At 36.6% G+C, this 23,597-nt stretch overlaps 1 protein-coding gene across 9 annotated transcripts in view; it reads right to left on the bottom strand.

The window, feature by feature from the left end:
* Positions 1 to 23,597, bottom strand: part of LOC109055600 (SH3 and multiple ankyrin repeat domains protein 1-like) — an 85,035-nt gene that overhangs the window by 34,318 nt on the left and 27,120 nt on the right. For all 9 annotated transcript variants that reach the window (XR_006154906.1, XM_042725085.1, XM_042725072.1 and 6 more), the window contains 12 exons: positions 19,204 to 19,740; positions 9,761 to 9,964; positions 8,468 to 8,539; positions 8,175 to 8,283; positions 6,274 to 6,428; positions 5,993 to 6,160; positions 3,712 to 3,828; positions 3,318 to 3,395; positions 2,595 to 2,661; positions 2,043 to 2,212; positions 1,272 to 1,396; positions 946 to 1,094 (listed from right to left, as the gene is read on the bottom strand). Coding sequence is in view for 8 of the 9 variants with exons in the window: in XM_042725085.1 (XP_042581019.1) it covers positions 946 to 1,094; positions 1,272 to 1,396; positions 2,043 to 2,212; positions 2,595 to 2,661; positions 3,318 to 3,395; positions 3,712 to 3,828; positions 5,993 to 6,160; positions 6,274 to 6,428; positions 8,175 to 8,283; positions 8,468 to 8,539; positions 9,761 to 9,964; positions 19,204 to 19,689 (1,900 nt within the window). In the remaining variant the exon portion in view is untranslated. The remainder of the gene's footprint in view (positions 1 to 945; positions 1,095 to 1,271; positions 1,397 to 2,042; positions 2,213 to 2,594; positions 2,662 to 3,317; positions 3,396 to 3,711; positions 3,829 to 5,992; positions 6,161 to 6,273; positions 6,429 to 8,174; positions 8,284 to 8,467; positions 8,540 to 9,760; positions 9,965 to 19,203; positions 19,741 to 23,597) is intronic.

Genomic DNA, 23,597 nt, shown 5'->3' with positions numbered 1-23,597 from the left:
AAAAGTCAATCCAAATAATAAAATATCATGTTGAAAATATCTATCTTACACCAGCATGAATTTTCGGGCTGGCTATACTTATACCTATAGACTATTGTTCAAAAGTTTGGGGTCAGTAAAATGTTTTTCATGTTTTTAAAAGAAGTCTTGTATGCTAACCAAAGCTGCATTTATTGCATCAAAAATACAGTTAAAAAAAATTATTCAATAACATTTAAAATAACTTTTGCTTTGCTTTGATGAATAGAAAGTTAGAACAACATTTATTTGAAATGGAAATCATTTGCAACACTTTATATGTCTTTAGTGTTGCTTTTAATCAATTTTAATCAGGCCTGGAAATTACTTAATATTTCCAGTTTTTCATGACCATGGGACCCCTGTATAAATTGTAAGGAAATATATATATTTCTATAATATATTTACTATGTGGGCCCCCTGCACACTTAAATAATTAACCATCAAAACTGTTTATGTTTTTCTGTGGTATCATCTTATCATCCCTGGTACCCCTTAAAAAACATAGGTGCATGACGCCCCTAATACACACACACAACACCCTCTCAGACACACACAAACAAATTTAATCCCAAATTGCATGCAAAATCACTATCACTTAGGAGTTTACATGATGAAACATGCATATATGCAAGCTATGGTGACAGATCTAAACATGGACTGTAGAATCACACACACATACACACACTCGCATGCACGTTGACATTCCTCGCAAACAGACATATACTGACATACCAACACATATCACCAGAATACATACACAGACAACGTTTATCCACACCTGTGAAAAACATACAGAAACAAACACACATTTAATGGTATTCTTGCTGACATATATACACACACGTTCACACAACGCACATCATTGTTCCTGTCCACACACAGATACACACACACACACACACACACACACGCACATCTATTCACCTTTGACTTTGTCTCCCTTGTTGAAGCTGATCTCGCGGTCCCCCTGGGCAGAGTGCGAGCGGGTGGCCACAAACACACGGCCAGGCACGGCACTGTAGAGACGCCGCCGCTGCCCGCTTGCTGTGCCCTGACTACTGATAGAGCCCGCTCTGTACAAAGGCACACGAATCCGACAACAGGGTTAACATTCATTTATGAACATTTATTACTGGTTCTACTTATTCAGGTGCCCGTCTTCATTGGATGTGTATATTGATGGTGATATAGGCATAGAGTTTGCTGAATGACAAGTTATAACCTTGTTCTTTCTACTCTCTCTTTCTCACCCTTGTCTTCCCCGTGTTTGCCGGCTCCGATCGTCTCGGTCACCTGTTCGGCCACGGGACGGGGAACGGGTTCGTGCTCCACGGGGACTGCTAGAGCTACGCAAGGTGCCACCATGCTTTAGACCCTGACAGATACACAAAAACACAATGAGTAACAATGAAATTAGAACATAAATATGAAGAATAACAATTAAAGTTTGTGTCAAACTGAAGGGTCAAAGTTATCATGGCTGGTTAGCATGGCCCAGTTAGTCTCTTTACTCCCATGCTAATGGACAGCTTTTATGAATTCAAATTTTAAATTTATAATTTTCACATTTTACATATTTTTGTATTTAATTAGTATTTATTTAAAAATTGTTTAAACAATATTATTATTAAAAAGTCTGGGGTCAGTAAGTTTTTTCAAGGAAAATATACTTACCAATGTTGCATTCATTTGATCAAAAATACAGTAATTATTGTGAAATATTATTACAATTTAAAATAACTTTTTTCTATTTTAATACATTTTCAAATGTAATTTATTCCTGTGATGGCAAAGCAGAATTTTCATCAGCCATTGATCATTCACGAACTGTTTTGGAGCTTAAGAAATATTTCTTATTATTATCTTACTATTTTTGTGAAATATTTTCACTTTCACTTTGAGCAATTTAATGCATCCTTGCTAAATATAAAAGTATTTTATATATATATAAATTTTGAATGGTAGCATTTGCTCACATATAAATAAAATTTTAGAAAAAAAAAATTATAATAATAATTTACCTGCACGGAGACCAGGCTTGATCCAGCAGCGTTGGGAAAAGCAATCCAGTCTGGCACATTCATGCTGTTGTCACTGTTGGCCCGCAAGAAGGGATGAGGATGGGGCAATCCAAGAGTACGAGAACTCTCCATCCTCTGGGGGGCATACTTTGGAGACTCCACAAAGGGAACTGACATCAAATCAGGAGAGAAACAGTAATACAGAGAGAGAACAGATGCCGAGAGAGACAGAAATATGCTCTAATTGCCCAATAATGTCCTGCAAAATTCACTTCACAGGATATTTAGCCATCTTAAGTGTAAAATCGTACACTGCACATGTGGTCTGTACTCCATGATGTTGCAAAGCATTACAAATGAATTGAACTTCAACAGATCTTCTGCTGAGTGTCTAGGGAGCAGGGAACTGTGTTAGGGACTATGTGAATCGCAAGAAAGCTAAAGAGAGATGAAAGTATCAAGCTCCAAATGTCACACATTTTGAACAGCAAATAAATTATCTCACACAGAATAAAAATACCGGCACAACCAAAATAAACTTCTGCTCCTTACCTACGTCTGATTCACGATGGTTTTTAATGATTTCTCCCAGCTCAAAATGGCCAGACATCACAGCCACCTAGAAAAGAAGTTCACACACACTTAATATTTGCATCTGTGAATGACGCACAGGGCTTGGGAATAACACAATATTAAACACACACAGGCATTAACTTCCTTTTATATTAAACACAAACGCATGATCACAGTCACAGCTAAAACTCTTTCGGCTCGCTGCAGCTTCACACCATCTGGGACTCGCAAGGCATGCAAAAACAATAACATACTACAAGCTACAAAACAGCAGTGTGTTATTTCTGTATCATTAGCATCAACAGACTAAAGTGCAAAAATAAAAAAATGTTTACAATCACAACAAAACACTGATAACTATCAAGAATCACGCCATTTTTATATGATTACAAAGATCATCAGTTTTTTTTCTGGTTTTGACATCAGAGATGTGTACAGCAGAATCATGACATTTACATAATTTTAGACATTATAATTATTAATAAACTTATAGTCATCACTGCATATTAAACTGAGACCGGAGGTAGCATTTTAAGATCCAAAAATTACATTCTTCACCTTTAAATTAACTACATACATAAGGTTGGAAGAGGGTTTGTACTAGAATTTAATTTTCTTTAATTACTTGATTTAACCTGTTAATAATATGCAGAGCATTCAAAAACAAACTGAAATAACAATCTGCAAGTGTCTCATTATTACCTGGAAGGAGGTCTGCCCGCTGTTATTCTTTGTGTCCTTATTGGCTCCTCGATACAACAGAATGCGGGCACAACTCTCCTAAATGGTGAAATTAGACAATAGCAGCCTGAAGACATTGAAGCCATCTGATGCTGGCCAAAATATAACAAGCATTATACATCATTCAACTTTAGTACCCTGGTAAATAAACCACTTGTACACAAAATAATGAAATCTTCACAGGGATTTTTAAAGCATCACTGCAAAGACCATGCAGGTGAAGAGCATGGCAATGCTTGACCAGCACCAAACCAGCATTAGTCAGCACAAACCCGAAAATTCATGCTGGTGTAAGATAGATATTTTCAACAAGATATTTTTTTTTTTTTTTGGGGGGCAGAATCAGAAGTTATACCTTGTTATATAAAGCAGATATGTGCAGGGCAGTGTTTCCTGAGGCATTCTGGGATGAGGAGTCTGCACCATAAAAAAGCAGGTGCTCTAAGTGTTGAGAGTTCCCATTTTGACAAGCCTGAAGAAAGAGAGAGAGAGAGGAGAGAAAGGGGGAAAAGGGATGGACAAAGAAGGAGCGGAGAGGATATGAGAGGAGGAAAGAAAAAAGAGAAGTGGATAGAAAGAGCAGAAACAGTCATTTGACACGAGGAAGGGAAAGGAGGGAGAGAATAATAGATTTTCTACATTGTCAGAACAGACACCTTTGCTAATTAACACCACAGTGAATGTGAGAGTGAGAGGAAGAGAAAGAAAGAATCAAAATAGATATGGAAATGCACATATGCATAGAGAGAGAAGAAGGACTGAGCAGGGATTCCCAACTGGTGGTTCTTGGAAGAACCTCAAGATTGTCATGGATTCTTGAACTTCTCTCGATTGCCTTTATGTTTGTAACTTCTGTTTGCTACTTGTTAAGCTTGGATGATAATTAAATTTTACCATAAAAGACTGCAAATGACTTTATTTTTGTTAAGCATTCCACCAGGCTTTTAAGTTTTTTTTTTTAGTCAAATTACCTGCAAGGACTTTCTCTGAGAAAGGCATTAAAGCTTTTTAAGGTAATTTATTAAAGGGATTAGAAATGTAGTAAGTCTGTTTTTCAACCACAATTTGACTGTTTTTAGTTTAAAAGTAATAATACCCATTTTAATAATATTACTGAAATGCTAAATGATATCTAGCATAATCTGAGTTACTGATTGAGGTACAGTGTGCAAAGGCGCAAAATAATACCTCAAAAGTATGTTTTTTTTTTCCCTCAATGTTTTTTAATGAAGTTTCTTATACTTACCAAGGCTACATTTTATTTTATTCAAAAATACAGTGTAATGTTTGTTCTATGAAACATGATTTCAAATTTAATACATGTATATTTTATTTTATTACTGTATATGCTGATTTAGTCCTTATTAAACATTTGTTAATATTACCACAGTTTAACTAGTATTTAACAGTTGGGCTGCTTAATATTTTTGTGTAAAAGGTGATATTATACATACATATTTTAGGATTCTTTGATAAATAGAAAGTTCAAGAGAACAGCATTTAGTTGAACTTTTGTTTGAATTTTTGTAACAATGTAATGGCATTCCTGTCACTTTTGATCAATTTAATGCATTCTTGTAGAATAAAAAATATTCATTTCTTTATTTAAAAAAACAAACAAACATACTGTAAAATTACTGTAATGGTACCGTATGTATCCAAAATATAAAGACATAAAAGCATAAAGTGTAAATAATATGCAGGTATATTCAGGGTATCAGTGCTTTCCATGACTCATGAATGAATGGTTCACAGCGGGGTACAAAAGACCTACTGTAGGGTTGGACGATAAAACGATAATGATAATTTTCCTCGATAAAATGATAACATGATTTCGATAAATGTTAATGCTCATGAACAAATGAAAGCGCGTGACTCATTTGAATCGTGCCACACTGAGCATTTATCCACTCGGCTCAAAGTTCAAGCAGCAGATGCATTTAATCGCTGTCTGATAAGTCTTTGTCACACGACTCTAAACAGCGCTGTGAGATCCAGTGTGAAGTACTTGAATTCAGCAAAAAACACAAATGAATGTGATTTAAACTAGTTTAAAGGAGAACAACGAGACACTCAGAAGACTTTTCAATCAACAAATCACCATCGTTTACCATGGATTCACTCTAGTAACACTAACGGCAACATAGTATTTTGACAGAAATGTGAGATATTCATAAAGAATTTTACTATATTATTAATGCAGATATGTATTAAATGTATTAAAGGAGTAATGGAATATAATTACAGTATTTTATTGTAGTTAAGCTATAGTGTTTGTGCATTTATACTAAAAGTATTTAGACTACAAATACCTAGAAACCATATACAGTAGATACATTTTTACCATAGTACCATGGTTTTAACTGTGGTTATCTTGATCTAAATGTATGCTACTATGGAAGACCAATGGTTTCTATTATGATATTTATTTTGTTAGGGGAAAATGACTGGAAAAGTGTAAATAATTCAAAAACTGATATTAATTATAAACTTATTGTCACCTATATATATATAATAACACTAGACAATTGTGACACATCGATTTTATCAGTTACACATTAATTATTCAGGTGTTTTCTGTATATGCCACACACACTGTTCTTCTCAGGATTTTTTTTTTTTTTTTTTTTTTGTACCTGATGGGTTTCGTCCCAGCCATTCTCATCACGGAGTCCCAGCTTGGCTCTGTGGAAGAGGAGGGTCTCGCAGCAGGAGGTGTCGCCCCCTATAAGCACAGTGTGGTAAAGTGGTGTCAACCCACGGCTGTCTTTATAATCAGGAGATGCCCCCAAAGACAACAGCGACTAAAAAAAAAAACAGAAGATGATTAGATTTAAATATAAATTTTTAATTACAAGCATAATTTCATCGTAATCATGGTTCTGAGCTGCTGTCTGTGGTTTTGTGTATGTGTTACCAGTAGGGCAGTGTGTGCATGTGCTCTGACAGCCTTGTGGAGTGGGGTCAAGCCATCCTTTGCCCTAAAGTCAATGTGTGCTCCCCCCATCACCAGCACCCTGATGATCTCCCCTCCACCCGGCTCCGTCTGTACAGCCAGAGTGAGTGGAGTCTCTGTCACACACACACACACACACACACACACACACACACACACACACACACACACACACTAGTTATTATACTAGGCGAATGGAATACAATCAATGTGGTACATTATTCATATATATGTATATATGATTTTTCTAAACAGTCTTGGCATCAACCCAAGTTCGTCAGCATGTTGATGTGATGATGAACAAATTGTTCTTTTGAGTCTGATATTTCTAATGAATCAACTAATCCAGCCCACGAAGATTTACAAATCAGACTGATCCAGATCCCAAATACCAAATATTCAGATGTGTGCTGCACATTTTATGGAGGACGAGGACAGTTCTTGAACCAGTAGCCTACAATGCTGGTGTCTGTTTCTATAAAGTGGGGCAATAACAACTTTGCAAGGACAGTCTGGCACTTCTGACTCACAGTCTGTAAGTACGTTTTCATATTTAAAGGATTTGCCACTGATGATTCAAATGCAAGTTTTAAGCAGTGTAGAGTAGCACTTGTTGTTTGTCGTTTCTCCGATCACAAATGCAGACGTGGTTTGATGTTTACGTGGCATAATACTCAATGCATAAAAAGACAGTGTAAGTCATTATAATCAGTAATTATGTCCCCACTGGATGCAACAAATACCTTGTTTGTAATGGGTTTTATTGGTTTTGTCTGGTCGTGCTGTTACACGCGGCATCACAGTATGTTAAGGGGCATAACATTTCCGTCACATGCTTGAGGCATTCGGCCAATCACAGCACACCTCGCTTTTCAGAACGATGAGCTTTGAAAAAATTTGACGCGATTCAGAAAGGCGGGGCATAGAGGAGAAACAATAATGTACAATAATGTACAAAAATAATGTTTTTTTTTTTTTTTTAATTAAACCGCATAAACACATTTCATTACACCAAATACACAAAATAATGTACACCCTATTCACCTAGGGTGTGTCTTGCCTTACACAGGGTTTGTGTGAGGAAATGTGTTAATTTTTTTTATGTTATTTTTGTTTTTGGCTGAACTATGCCTTTCATTGTAACAGCATATTTTTCTCAGATCAGCCTCCTAGTGATTGCAAATGGCGCAGCAGTTCTCACTCCCCATTAGCAGGGTCTGCTTTGAGAAGTGACTGTAAGTCTGGCAAACACAACATCAACGCTGTGACAACGCAGACGATGCAAACTGTGAACAACACTCAAGGGTAGCCATCTTGCAAGTCAAATGAATGCTAATATTACTCTGCATTGTCATCTTGTCCATAAAATGACTTTCACGGCATGTCTGACCACGTCTCCAGCTCACCAAATGCTCACCAAAGTGCTAAAAACTTGAATTAATATGCCATAAAAGATGCTGCCCTGTTACAAATACATTCAAATTATTCAGTGTTTTTTTCTCTGTTGACACGCATTGAAATGAACCGTTGAGCTGCAGTAATTGTTTCATCTCATTAAGCAGCCCAAAAGTAGAAATTGGGTTTAGGAGGCAGCCACTGTGTCTAACGTTAACTTTATGCATTTGTTCCATAATTTAAACTCCAAATGACTTTTGTTAGAAACTGCACGGATCGTTTGAGAAGATGCAAATGGCCATTCCAGTAAACGCTCATTGAATATTCATGCAGCCCTATTTCCATATGCGTATAGCATGTGCGTGGGCCAGTTTATGCTCTGCTGGCAGTAATTCATTATTCAGCTCACTAATGGGAAGTTCATTAACTCTCACAGGAAGGGAACAGTGCAGTGTCTGACACCTCACCTCCTGTCTCAGGGTCGTGGTAGTTGGGGTCAAGTCCTTTGTCTACAAGTTTGGCTACCTTTTCCACAGCCCCGGCCTGGATGTAGTCCATGAACTTCTTCAGACTGGCCTATTGGGGGAGACACATACAACTTATGGCTCACAGCCATGCTATGCAGTGCATGCCCTGAGGACAAGCTACCTATTGTATTTAACATACACACGTAATGACGAAAATAGTAGCACACCTTGAAAGTTCACTTTATATTTCTGTTTTTGGAAAAGAATAAGATGATTTCTGTGATGACGCCTACCTTTGTGTGTAGTTTGGCCAGATGTTTTTCATCTAGATTTGTCTGTTTGTACACCCTGGTTTTGTAGCGGAACTGTGTAAAATAAATCATCCAAAATCAGTGTAAGACAGATAACTGAGAGCCGTCAAAGAAACTTCCATCAGTTTGTGGAAGAAAAAAAGAAATGTTTACATTAATGTAAGGAGGACTAATTTTATATAAGGAGTGTGTTTGGTCTTTTCTTAAAACCCTTACAGGAATTTTTCAGTATAAAGTGTCTTGTGATCAGTAAAGTTGTCTAAAACTGTTCTGGCAAGACTACTTTTCTTAACTTCTGTTCGTGGCACAATTCTTTTATGGCCACATCCTTTCAGAGTATGGTTGTGTTGATAAATGTTAACTAAAAACAAAACTATTAAAATAGTTTTATCCATATTATTTTTTATTTTAAATTACCTACATCTATTATATTTCGATTACCTAACTATCTTTAATATAGTTACAGGTAATTTAAATAAAGCTGAAATAAAACAAAATATTAATATTAATAATAAACACTTAAACTTAAAAACAAAAACCTTAATGACAGTTTTAGAACGGAAACAAGTATATGTAAGCTGAAGTATTAAAATTACTAAAAATAAAATGAAAATACAGTTTACTAAAGTAAATATATTGTAATAAAATATTAATAAATACTATAACAGTATATAAGTATTATAAGTAAGATTTCAATCAAAAAAACATCTCGAGGTATGAAAGTATCAAGCACTGTAACTGAACACAGCAGAAATGCTGAGAAGCACAAGCTTAATTTAAATGAATTACAGATTACAGAATTATGATTGTAACAGTTTAATAGCCTAAATTAAGCTGTTACAATTATATTCTCTAATTGTTAATAAATGAATAAACAGAAGGCATTGGTAGTAGTACTTGGTTTCAGACTGATACAAAATAATATTGCCCACCCTTATTATCAACTTCAGATGAGAAGGGCTTTTTGTGAATTAATTAGACTTTGAGTTAAGTATAATATTAATTGCCCTGTGCTCTACAAATAATAAAAAAACATTTTAATTTTTTTCATTTTAAGACATTCTCCAATAAACCATATCAGGGTTATTAGGAATTATAATTACCAGAGAAGCCGCTTAAAGAATTATTATCACCAAGGCAACAAACAATTTGAAGCATCAGTTTCCTAGCACCACCATTCGCATTCAATTATAGAAGATAAAAAAAAGAAGAAGAAGAAAAAAAAGAGTAAATGAAAAATGCTTAAAATGAAGAGGAGAATAAAAGGAAGGGAACCTCCAGATAGGGTACTCCTTTCTCAAAGGATTGTGGGTATTCGCGGAGCGGCCTCTCTTCCTCCAGGAACTTGGCATCGTGCCCATCAGTAGCAGGTTGGAAAAGGCCATAGTTTAATACATCCCGTAGAGATTCAGTGAGACTACACAGCACCTGCTGCTTTGCCTTCCATACGGTTGCATCAGGGTTGAACCTCAGACACTTCTATAGAGACAGAGAGAAAAAAAAATGGCTGTTAGATAAACAAAATGATTCAACAAAAAATGCTTTGATTATTTGTTTCTTATTGTATAAAATTATTATATTATTTAAATATTAGCTATATTGTGATAGTACATTTCAAATATCTATATTTCTAATATTTATTTATTTATTTATTTATATTATAGCCACTAACATTCAAAGTTTTGGGGTTGGTAAGATTTTTTAATGTTCTTGAAAGAAGTTTGAAAGAAGTGTTTTCTGCTCACAGAGGCTGCATTTAGTCAATAATAAATACAGTAAAACTAGTAATATTGTGAAGTTAAAATAACGGTTTTCTATTTTAATCTTGGGATTCAATCCTGGGATGGTAAAGCATATAACATATAACTATATATGGTTAATTTAATTTTATTCATTAATAATAACTACCAAACAATTACTATAAATTACTATTTATCCCTATTGACCCTAAAAAGAAAAGAAAAATGCAGTTCTGACCGATGTGCACTAGAGGGAGACATTGTGATTCACTGAGGTGAAACATCACCCCTTGTCGGATTAGTAGACCCCGCCTGACCAGCAACTGTCCATCAGCTTCATTAACAGATATAATTTGAGTCTTTGGTCACCCTGGTAGTGCAAAATGGCAATGCCAATTGATTAATTAGCCTTCAGTAATACCTCTAACCCAAAGCCTGCTCAGGTACTGTAATAGATGCTTAGGAAGGTCAGGAATTGCAGTGTGATTTATGACACACCCCACTCTGCAAGTACTGCCTGGTTCCTGCCATGACATTGCCTGAGACTCCATGCAGCCTACAAGCTTGAGCACAAGCTCCAGGCTAAGGGACATGGTAGCTTCGAGCTGCTCAGGCTGGATTTTGGGACAGCAGCGCTGTTCCAGGAACTGTGAAAATGGGACATCCCTGCAGCGGAGTGCTGGAAAGAAATCCCCTCCCCTGACCTTGAGGAGTTGCTGTGATTGGTCCGTGGTTGTGTTTAGTGGTTAAGTCCGAAACGTTCAATTTCCTGCTCTCTTTACCACTGTCCTCTTGTATGTGTGTGTGTGTACATGCAGTGACACAGAGAAGTGTGAAATTTCTTCCTCCCTCTGTTATTCAGTCTCTCACTTTGCACACAGCCAATCCCCATCACCATGGCAACCAGTTCATTAGTGGAGCAAGCTGCAGGTTGCCATAGAAACATCTCAGCAGTCCCTTGGTGCGCTATGGTATGGTGTACGTGTTTCACTGTGATCTTACGGAGTGCATGTGCACTGGAGGGAGTTCTGCGCGAGAGACAGGTCATAGGTGTAGTGCACAACTTCACAGACAATTTGGAATATCAAGACGTGTGGAGATCACACGTATTTCAGTGTGTGCAAGTCAAACATCTTGCATATGCAAGGATATGCAGAATAGCTCACCCAAAAATAAAAATTTCATCATCTTTTATACATGCCTCACACCTTTTGAAACCCGTATGATTTTTTTTTTTTTTTTTTTTTAATAATTTTTCTGTGGAAGACAAAAGATGTTTATAGCAGAACATCCAAGCTGCTTTTTCCAGTATAGTGAAAGTGGATGGTGACCACAGCTGTCAAGGAAACAATATCAGTAAATGGCTTCAGAAGACATGGAATTTCCTATGGACCATTGTTATGGTGCTTTTTTTTAATTTATTTTTTTATTTTGGAGCTGGATAGCCTCTGGTTCACATCTACTTTCACTCTATGGAAAAGAGCAGTGTGAACATTCTTCAAAACATCCCCTTGTTAGTTCCACTGATGAATAAAAACCATACAGGATTGAATCGATATTAGGTTAGTAAAAAATGAATGCAAATGATTAAAATGAAAGAGTTTTCTTTTTCGGCAGATGTAGACGTAAGTTCACTTGCACCCATGTGATTACAATAATTTTGTTTTAGAATGATAATCAACCTGGAAAATGATTTATTATAATGATATCTAATTCTACTAATTTGCCGTCCTGTGCTGTTTTCAAAGCACTGAAGAACAATTTATAGATTCAAGTTCTAAACAGATAATTCTAAACAGATAATTAAGCAAAATGCACCTAAATGCCTTTGTGTGTACTGTATCTCCTGGTCTAATTGCTTTATTGATAAAGATTCTGTTTAAGAGCTAAATCTGTCTCTGGGGGTGGGAAGGGTTGGAAGAAGTTGTGCATACACATATGTGAACAAATCAGATTTTTTTGCACTTCTGACTGACAGACCAACAAACAAGTCAGATAAAAATCCAGCTAGAATAGGCTCATGTTAACATAGATTTGCTAACATGACCATTACAAAAATTCACACAGTTGAGTTTAGTTGTCCCACATTACCAAATGTTCTAGATTAGCCTGATGCAAACTACATTATTGATTCAGAGGGCTGGGATCCCTGCAGAATGCGTATAATATACAGAAAAATGCCACATTTTGCTAATATAACACATAAGGACAAAATATTGGCAAACCAATATTTTTACTTTACTCTGGATATGTTTGAACTATTACAGACATCCAATGTATAGTTGTAGATAAAAGTATGTGAATGTAGATGTACCATGGGTTAAATGGCTTGTACAATTTGATCTCAACAACAATGGACAAACATAGTCTGCTTTAACAATGAACACACAAAAAATGTATTTGTTTTCATGCTTTCCTGGAACATATAAACTTTCACAGTGCAGGACGGAAAAAGAATAGTTGGATTTAATAGTTGACTCTTTTTTTAAAGTTGACTTTATTTTTGTGTCTTTATTCTGTAATCATTTTAAATAACAGACAGAAAGTAACTGAGCTAATCATGGAGAGAGCACTTTTTCAGTAAATTAGCATGAAAATCATTGCTGAAATGGTCTTATATATGCAAGCGTTACGTGGTGTTGTAGTCTTACTAAAGTGTTTACTCATGTTTGACTGGTACAGTGTTTCGTGTAACCATTCATGTCTCTCTCTCTCATTGCAGCAGCTCCCTCAGGCCCGTTTCTGCAGGGCAAGAGCAGGGGGGATTAGTAGATTTTAATGAGATCTATAGGGAAATAACCTTCACTGCCTCCTCCTACTCCTCTCTCTCTCTCTCTCTCTCTCTCTCTCCATCATTGCCATTTTCATGACCACTCCTGTCAAGTATTCACTATTACACATACTTCTCATTTTCAACAATTTTCCTCTTCCACTGGCAAAAAAAAAAAAAAATCTTAATATTTTTGGCATTGTGGCAAAAGCATAAATCAAACCAAATGTTCATACTTTGAGGTTCATACTTAAGTTAAAAAATAAAATAGATAGATAAATAAATAAAAACGGCCAGTGGAGTGAGACAAACAAATATAAGATTTTTTTTATTTTATTTTTTAAGAAATTAACACTTATTCAGCAAGAAGGCATTAAATAGATCAAAAGTGATAGTAAATACTTACATTGTTACAAAAGATTTCAATTTTGAATAAATTGTGTTCTTTTGAACTCTCTATTTATTCAGATACCTGGGGAAAAAAAATTATCTTACAAAAATATTAAGCAGCACAACGGTTTTAAATAATTATACTAATAAAGAAATGTTTACTGAACACCAAATCATCATATTAGAATGATTTCAGAAGAATCATGTGACACTGAAGACTGCAGTAATGGCTGCTGAAAATTCAGCTCAGCCTTTGCAGAGAAAAAAAAAAACCTTTTAAAATATATTAAAATAAACCGGTTATTTGAAATTGTAATAATATGTCACAATATTTCCGTTTTTACTGTATTTTTATCTAATAATTGCAGCCTTGGTGAGCAGAAGACAGCGCTTAAAAAAAATAGATTTTTTTTTTCCTGTTTAGCAATACTTTCCCTCCCTGACTTGTCCAATCCTCTTTCCATCCCCTTCACACTCTTTCTCTTTTCTTTTAGAAAATTGTTGGTTTTGCTATTTAGCCAATGTCATGTTAAAGTGCCCCTATAATGGTTAATGAAAGGTTCATATTTTGGTTTGCACAGGTTGCAAAGTCAAAAAACACTTTGATTGTCTTATAATATGCATTTATTTTTACCTTACTTGCTCAAGGACTCCCAAACGATTCGCTCAATGATTAATTTTTCCAAACCCCTCCTTTCCTTGACGCTAATCTGCGGTGATTGGTCTGATTGGTCTCATTTTAATTTCATCTTGCCTGTAATGGCTGATAAAGCAGCGTTTGTGAGCAGTGCTGCTTTGTGTACAGCGTTACCATGGAAACAGCTATTTTACTGCTCCAAAAGCGGCACCTAGTGGCAAAGAATGAATTTACATTTTCATTCAAACCAATGCGAAAAGAGCAACAAGCTGATGGGCAATATGCTAATGTTTCATGTTGACATCAACATGAAACGGCTTGGGATTCTTTCTAAAAACGACTCGTTTCAATGATTCAGAGTCGACTCTTTCTTTTGAGAGATAATAACTTCATACACGGTGCACTTTCAGATTTAGAACTTTGCAGGATGTGTTCATTCACTTAGAGCTGTGTTACACACTGCATGAAAAGTAATTTTCAAAAATCAATAATAGGGGCACTTTAATCATTTAGCATACAGTTCCTATACAGTTTGTGGTAATACTAATAATGTTTGATTTCAAGTACATTGATAATTATGATAAACAATTCTAGTTCTGTTTTGGGTCGCCGCTTGATGTCCAATGGCAAATCTGCATCCAAAAGCGTTTAATGCATTACAGGGTAAGTGGGCATTCCTGCAGCCCTACATTTGATCGGTTGTGTTTGCACACCTACTGTCTCTCCTCGAACTCATTAAACCACAATTATCGAGCAATTGCAGTTTATTGAGGGTGAATTAGCTGGTATGTAGAGCAGGCCTAATGTACTGGGATTACGCAGACATATTACTCCACACAGAAAAAGCAGAGAGAGAGAGACTCATAAAAGGACATGGTTCAAGGCAAAACAGAAATCACGAAGACATAGGAGAGAAAGACATGAAAGAGAATCTGAAAGTCAGACGAACCTTATTGTAGGTATTTTAAATACAATAACATTGACAGCTTTCCACACCTGACTGCCTTCTTTAATGTATACAGAGAATTAATGACCAACTAGTTGCAATGTAACAAAATATATTTTATTCCATGTTGTGACATATGTCCAAGTGAAACAAATTATTGAAAAAGAAAAAAAAAAAGGGGAAAGGACTTTGTTCAGTACATTGGTTTCATTTGGATGGAGAGTGATCTGAATGTGAGGTCACTTGTAGAAAATGGGCAGTGTTTAAGCAGACTAAATGATTGGATGAGACTGGCATCATCAGAGAGATGACTGACTTTTTATTGGAAGACTGAGTTATAACACTCTGATGAAGAATTACAATGTCAAAACAATTACAAAAAATTAAACATGCATGGATGAATCATTCATAATAACATCAACTACATAAAAGAATAAAGAAAAGATAGAATGAATTTTAATTTTCTTCAAATATAATTCAAATAATGTTTAACAGAATTACTGTTAAAAGTTGGTTGCAGAATTTGACTCTTTTGACTAAAATGTCTACATCATTTTTGCATAGGCAGGTGTTGCAGATGGGCTAAAATCACAAGCAAAACATTTGGCAGAGTGTTTTGATCCAGCTCAGATCCCCTCCAGGTGTTTCACTGCCATCCTGTTTCATCTATCAACCAATCTTACACTAATTACAATTTGCTAGTGGCTTGTTGGACTTAATGGGCAGTTTTGGATAACTCAAACAAAGAAAATACCACTCATTGTCCCTTCTTCCACTCGCACACAAACATCCCCCTCACGAACACACACACTAATGCACATTTGCACACCTTCATTCATTATACAATCCCACATTAGAAGAGTAAAAAAGCAAGAGCAGATACAATTTGATCTTTAAGAAACACTGAGAATAAAAAGAGAAAGATAATGTAAAACTTTCTTTATGCTCCCTCATCAGGCATCTCCAAATCCAGTGTTTGAGTAACACCCATTCTAGAAAAATGCCTCCATCTGGTCAATATTTGAATGCAGATATCCCACAATTCTGTGCGTGTGGTCTGCCAGTTTTGACTGAATGATTGAAACAAATTAATCTGTAGATGGCAAGATAATTTTTATAGGGGGAAAAAACAATTAGTTAAATTCTAAATTACCTAGAAAGTCTCTAAAATATTTGCTTGGTTATTTTGAACAGCTCACAATAACTATTTATATTATGTATAAATCATTGTTGATCTTGTTAACTAAAACTATTCGAACATTTAAATATAATAAAATATAAATATAAGATAAAAAATTTTTTTTGCCTGAAAGTTTAATAGACAACTGAATCTGAAAACTAAATATAATACTGAAATAATTAACATGATTTAATTACAAAATTTACAATTAAAACTATGCATTAATGTAAAAAAAAAACTACTAATAAAATGTGTTAAACATGACATAACAAAATTACTAAAATTTAAACTAAAATTAAAATGAACACTAAAAATATAAACATAAAAGCCAATTCAAAATATTAATGAAAACTATAATAGTATATATATACAATATTAAAATAACACTGGTATAAATGATATTACGGTGCCTTAGAACAGCGGTTCTCAATTCCAATCCTCACTACCCCCTGCTCTGCATATTTTGCATGTCTCTCTTTGTTAACACACCTGATTCAGATAATCAGCTTGTTAGAAGTGAGCTCCGAGCATTAAGTGTCTGCCGATTGACATGGTCCCTACACAGTGTTCATTGCTCCCTACTCCCTGAGCAGGAGAAATCTGTTTACCTCACTTCGGAGCGTTCATTCACGGATTTGTGCTGCGCAACGTCTTCACACACGGACAAGTGTGACATCATGTACCTCGGTAAATAAATACAATTTAAATTCACGTCTTGCACACTTCTATACACTTTGAATGGAACATATGCATTCGCTTTGAACTGGAATCATGATGGAATATCCTGTGATGTCCACTTCACAGGGCACTTACGTTTGAATAGAACAAATGTCTGAAGCGATAAGAGAGACATACAAAATGTGCAGAACAGGGGGTCGCGAGGACTGGAATTGAGAAATGCTGCCTTAGAAGGCAATCAAAACGCTCTGTTGAGTAACTGGTCAACTGGGCAGCGAGGCAGCAAAACTGCCTTTAGTTTGACTTCACTGAAAAAACACTCTGGGCCCAGGTCTACCATTTTAAATCAATTATCAAGCATAATCATATTATTCATGAATCATTAATCTCCTGCCACCGCCCACAGCAATAGGACGGGCCAGGGAGAATGATGGGAAAGTAAACCTCAGTACTGTCATTCAAAGGAATGAAGAACAGCTATAGACACATACTGTAGAGTACTAGATACTGTCGTATGTTTCTAGTTTGGGAGGAAGCAGCGCCGTCGTTTCCATCCCTTTCGGCAAACATGTCCATAGTGGCTTTAATAAAAAGTGCCTGCTTTAATTTGTGGTGTACAATAAACGGATTACAGCACTGGTGATTTCATTCCTGAAACCACTGAACCTCTTAATCAATCTTGTGAAAAAGAGCTTCACTTGAACACCATCACACACTTTTTACTGGGCTACTTTAAACCCACACCCCCCCCCACTCCTCCCTTGTTTTCTCTCCACTGAAAATGGTTGAGGGCACCTTGAGTCTGTTTTTATTTGAAAGTCATACAGTAGAGTCCCTGAACTTACTTTGATTTTTTTTTCCTTTCTTTTTCTTGTCTCACTCTCTTTTGCTATATCTGGAAAAAACAACATTTTGCAGACGTTTGCACATCTGTTTCGAGGAGACGTTTGGATAAAATCTACTTACACACACATATACGCGCACACACACTCGTGCAAGCACACACAGACTGTATGAGTGTACTCTGGAGGACAGTTTCAGCAGATCCAGCCAGAATCAGCCCATATTTAAACAGAGATTCCTGACTGAGCAATCAAAATCCTGTAAAACCATATACCATATCAAGAGATGTGTGAAATGTAATATAGTTTAAACGTTCAAAGTAATAGGACATGTCAATGATTTGTTTGAAACTCTTTCTGATAATAATGAGTCTTGAATAAGTAAAGTGACCAGTGGATCACTAAGCCACAAACTACATTTATACTACCATTCTAAAGTTTGTGACAGGCAAAATGTTTTTGAAAGGGGTCTCTTATTCTTATCCAGGTTGCATTAATTTGATCAAGTAACAACAACTGTGAACTATTATTACAACTAAAAGAATACAGTATTTTAACTCTATTTTTATATATTTTCAAATGCAATTTATTCTTGTGTTGGAAAAGCTGAATTTTCAGCATCATTACTCCAGTCTTCAGGGTCACATGATTGTGAAATAATTTTAATCTGCTGATTTGATATCCAAGAAGTAACATTTCTCATTGTTATCAATGTTGAAAACATTTGTGCCGTTTAATTTCTTTCTTTCTATCTTTCTTTTTTTTGTGTGGAAACCACGATACATTTTTTCATTACTCTTTCCTGAACTTATATTGCACAACAACTCTCATTTTTTGGAGTATGCGCTGAGTTGCTGAGACCAACTGTAGATACAATCACATCATGTACAGTAGGTCTGTTAGTCCGATTTTGCAAAAACAAGAATGGTGAAAACCAAAAAAGAATTACTGCCTTAGACCGACTGAAACCCAACTTTTGAAATGCATGTAAACAAACTTATTGAAAGTGCTAATGACACTTTCTGCTTTGTGGTGTGTTTGTTGAGTTTATGGTCCACCTACTGGCAACTTGGTGTGGTCTGGGATCTATTTCAAAGTATATTCATATTTTGTATATGTATAAAGTTCTACTAGGGAGGAAAGTGTAAGTATAGCAGGTCTTTTGTGCAGCAGAGGTCTTGTGTATTGACAGAGATGGTGTCTGGCCCTTTTGAAGGGAGAGCAAGTTCTGACCTGCCATAGCAGAACACATACTCCAGACTGTCTGAGATGGCAATGGAAGTTTGAGAACAGCTTTTCCAAGTCTGTGTAATTCATTCGTGGCCCCTTTTTTAGATTTGTATACTTGTCATAAACTTGTATCACTCCCAGTATTCGCCTAATTGATTTTTTGAACGGTGTTTGGCGGCGCTCTGACTGCCTGGTTAATATGTATGCTGTGGGCACAACCGGGCATGGTTAGCAAAAGACGGATGTTGCATAGCGTATGAGTGGGTAATTGGAAAACAGGTGTGGGTTTGTGTGTGTGTGACTAACCGTCTGTTTGATATCAGGAATGCCAATCCGAAAGACCATCATAGCTATGTGCGTGTCATCAGGTGCGTTGCTTGAGCTTCGCTCTCGTAGCTTCCGCTGCTGTTGCTGATTAGTCTGTGATTGGTGGGTGGGTCCAGGGTTGGACGAATATGGGTTGGCCGTATGGCCTGGGTTGCCGGGGCGTAGCGGTCTGTCTCCTGGAAGTCGTCCAGCCATTGTGCCTTTTTGCCTGTGCCCCTCTTCCCTGCCTCCTCTCGAACGCCCTGGTCCTCGCCTGACGTCATCTTCATCGTCTACATCCTCTTCATCATCCAACTCCAGCTCTCCATTCGCCTCCTCGCCTTCCTCATCCATGCCATCATCATCCATTTCCTCTTCCTCCTCCTCTTCCTCTTCCTCTTCCGCCCCTGGATAAAGGTGTTTACTGTTTCCCAGCATCCTTTGCTGCTCCTCGTCGCTGGAGAGGGGGCTGAGCGGCATCGTCATGGCGACAGGGAGAGTGGCACCAGCGGCAACGGCATCATCCCCAGAGACACACTGTGAAAAGAGAAGAGGAGTGTAAGCATGAGAAATAGCGAGAGGTGAATGATGAGAGGAGGAGAGGGCAGACTGAGAGAACAGAAGTATAGGAGTTTGAGAGAATATAAAATAACAAACAATCCCACATCACTCCATCACTCAGCAGCTCACACATAGTCGCAACAGGCCATCCATGCAAGACGTTCTTGCATTCGTGCCATTTTTAAACACACACTAGAGTGACATCTTTGACAGTCACAACATGTCTCGCTGTTTTTTAAGCATCTCGCGATACAAGCATAATGTTTGAAACTCAGTGGAATGAAACAGAATCAAGATGAACTTCTTTTAACTTAACACAGTGTATCAAAAACATGGCACTCATTGTAGGGGACTTCAGTGAGACATGTCGCAGTGGTTAAATACATCCACTTAATGCATGTTCACAAAGAAAAACACTAAAAAACAGATGCAAGAATGCATCCAGTGTGAAGTCACTTAAAGGAAATGTTCTCCCAAAAATTCAAATTAATTAAAAATCATCATCACCCTGTGCACCAGCTTCACAGTTTAGTTCAGTTACCAACTTACTTTAAGAAACATTTAAAACTAGCAAAAAAAAACAAAAAACTGTATATTTCTGATTTACCTGATGAACTGCTTAAATATTGTTTTTTACGGTTTACTTTTTTTTTTACAATTATATGCAGATTTGTTTTCATTTTAAATCTTGCGCTCAAATAACACACACAAAAAATATATATAACTGAGATTTACCTTTTATTGCTTAAATATTGTTTTTCACCAAAACAAGAGTGCTTAGAAAATGATGACTGAGGTGCATAAACTTTTTTTGCTGATGCTCTTGGGAGCCTTATTAAACATGAAAGTGAATAATGACGCACTGCCATGTAAAAAAGTTTTTGGCAAACTTTTCCTTTAAGAACAGATCAAATTGTCAAGACATTAACATTATGTTCCAATTCCACTGCACACTGTCTAGCTAGTTATGAACGCAAGAACAGTCTCCGTGGGAACGGCCCCTCGGCAAGAAGCCAATTCTCATTCACAGATTACCCCCTACCCCCATGTCCCACTTGCCCTTATGCAAAACGAACACACTCCTTATAATGACTAGAGTGAATTGTCAGTGTACAGACCCTCATGCACTGCTTGTATTACAGTAGAAAGAAAATGTTTGGTTTCCACTGGCTCTGTCTCTCTCTTGTATTACAGCACAGATGGGACTCTTCCTGTAGTCCCTGTGCACACACAAACAGCACTCAACACAGTGTTGTAACTCCTCATATGTCCCAGATCAGTAACAAAACCACTGTAGCCCAGCACTCTCAGGCACTAAGAGTGTCTCTCCTTCAAATAGACCTCTTCAAAATAGGATTACTGTGTTTAGCAGAGGGAACAAAATACTTCTCTGTAGTGCCACTCACACCCAGCTGCTGTGTGGCTCAGATGCTGCACCCATACTTCAGATGTGGAGGATATCTTATGACAATGTGTCTTGTTCTTGTGCAAATCAGCTGTCAAATCTGAAAGTCTTCACTATTAGCCATAAAATCAAATCCTTCACTCCATACACAGACGCTAGAGTGTCTTTTTGATGCCAAGAACACTCAAATATGATCATGGGTGTAGAATGTGCAGAGTTTTCAAGGGCCAGTGTGAATAAATCTAGATTTAAATTCAAAGAGACAAGATAGACTATGCATGACCTGCAGTTTTATTTGTATCCAAAATGAAGTGTTGTAAACATTATGGAGCGCTAAACACTCTCATGCAGTGTATGTTTCATTCATACTCAATGCTGGAGGGCCTCCTGTGCTGAAAGTTTAAAATGCACTCAGAGGTAATAACTTATAACATGCCATGAAATCACCAAAAGGCATCCAGTGATCGCTGTAGCCAAAGCAATCTCTGCTGTAACAGAGCTGAATAAAAATAACATTTTGACTTATGAAACGTGAAGACAATAAACACTATTTTTCAAGTAATTTCCAGGTAAAAAAAAAAGCATCTGAATAATGCAGTGCTAACTGACAAAGCATTTATTAAATATATCTTTTGCTTTATCCTGTGATAAAAATGGAAAAAGTGTTTGTAGTAAACAAATCATAAAATTGACATTAGGAAAAAATATTATAAAAAAAGAATGCAAATTATTGGTTATTGTCCAGCAGTGTATTTGATTTCTTAGAATTCCCTCATGGCACCCCAGCTTGAAAACCCCTGCCATAGTCCAACAGCCTGAGATCACAAGTGGCAATTCTTCTATTTTGCATCTTTCTACTTTTTTACTTTAATATAATTACCAGCAATTATCAACCATTATCTTTTTCATTTCTCATTTATGCCATATATTGTATTGCATGTTTGCCATCCCCTTAACTGAGTTTTCATTAGAAACACTGTTTTACCTCAGTGAGACAGGAAGCAATTGAAGCACTGAACAAGACATCATTGCTTGCCCGCCACCAGGGTTATTGACTCTGTACTGAAGGGCAGCTGGTGTTAATGTCTCTGCAGACACTTAATTCAGAAGCTGTTCCTGAGGGTTCTGCAACATAATTCTTTTGTTTCACATGCCCATATCCTCAGCACAGAAGCAAATTATTCAAAACAATAGGAAAATTGCCCTAGAACATCTTAGCTGCATGAAGAATTTCAGTCATTCAGTTAAAAAAACACCATGTAAAATATACAGAGAGTGGCGCTATCAAAGTTGACAATGTGCCAAATACAATTACACACAATTTGCATCTTCAACAAAGCACACAAATCATAATAGCTGTGAGCATGTGGATTTGTTGTGAAGTGCCCCACAAAGAGTGAGGGCAAACTAGACTTCTTCAAAGAGTATCTTAGTACTGTCTTAAGGACTTCCCTTTAAGTTCAATGCAAAATTCTGACCCTCAGGTTGTTGATCATCAGTCATTTAAAGCTTAAATGTTTTTATGAACAGAAAAGTCAACTGTGTGTGGGTCTGTGTGTGTGTGTGTGTGTGTGTGTGTGTGTGTGTGTGTGTGTGTGTGTTGTGCAATTACAAAGCAGATTGTTATTTATTTTCTCAGAGGTTCATGTGTGCTTATGCTGCGTTCCAGAAGAGGTCGGAAATGGGAAAGTTTAAATGTCCCACTTCAAACCTCAGTGAGTTCCAGTCAATCACACGTCACATTAATATATGACCTCATGATATCATCATGACACAACGACAGCATTTTGAAAAAAAAAATCACATAAAATGCTGCTGTTCATTTTGAAAACCGCTGACGAAAAGCAAAAATTAAAGTATTATTTTACAAGTTTAAAGTGTAATGTTTTTAAATTTGACATAAGGTAGCTGCACACTATGCTCATTGGAAGCAGTGATGTCAAATGATGCATCTCACTGAAGTCGGGGTTGATTGATCTGCCCCGAGTTAACAGGTTGGATGTCCAACTTTCAAGCAGTGTTCTAGACGTTATTTCCAAATAGGAGGTGGGAAAAAAAATCTGAATTTCGAGTTGTCTGGAAAAGCAGCATTATGCATAAGCATGATTAAATTTTCTGCTATTCAAGTTTTCTGCTATTTATGTAGTCTGAAAAGGCGCTTGCATTGAAAAGTCACAGAGAAACTGTATCTGAAGTAGTATGTTCCATTTGGTTGTTGTCAAAAAGACCAACAGCACAATTGTGTGATATTTCTTTACGCTATAGTTTGATAAACAAGAAATGAACATTGTGCAACTAACATTTTAGACATAGTATATTAGTATATTGCCAATGACTTGGTCCATTATTGCTCTGCCAATGAAAATACTCCCAAAGGAAGCCACAACAGAACAAACATTGCGCATCTCCAAACAACACACAGTAGTCG

The sequence above is a fragment of the Cyprinus carpio genome, chromosome A3 (assembly GCF_018340385.1).
Source record: "Cyprinus carpio isolate SPL01 chromosome A3, ASM1834038v1, whole genome shotgun sequence".
NCBI lineage: Eukaryota > Metazoa > Chordata > Actinopteri > Cypriniformes > Cyprinidae > Cyprinus > Cyprinus carpio.
The sequence above is the reverse complement of the archived record's forward strand: the minus strand, read 5'-3'. Positions and strand labels throughout refer to the sequence as shown.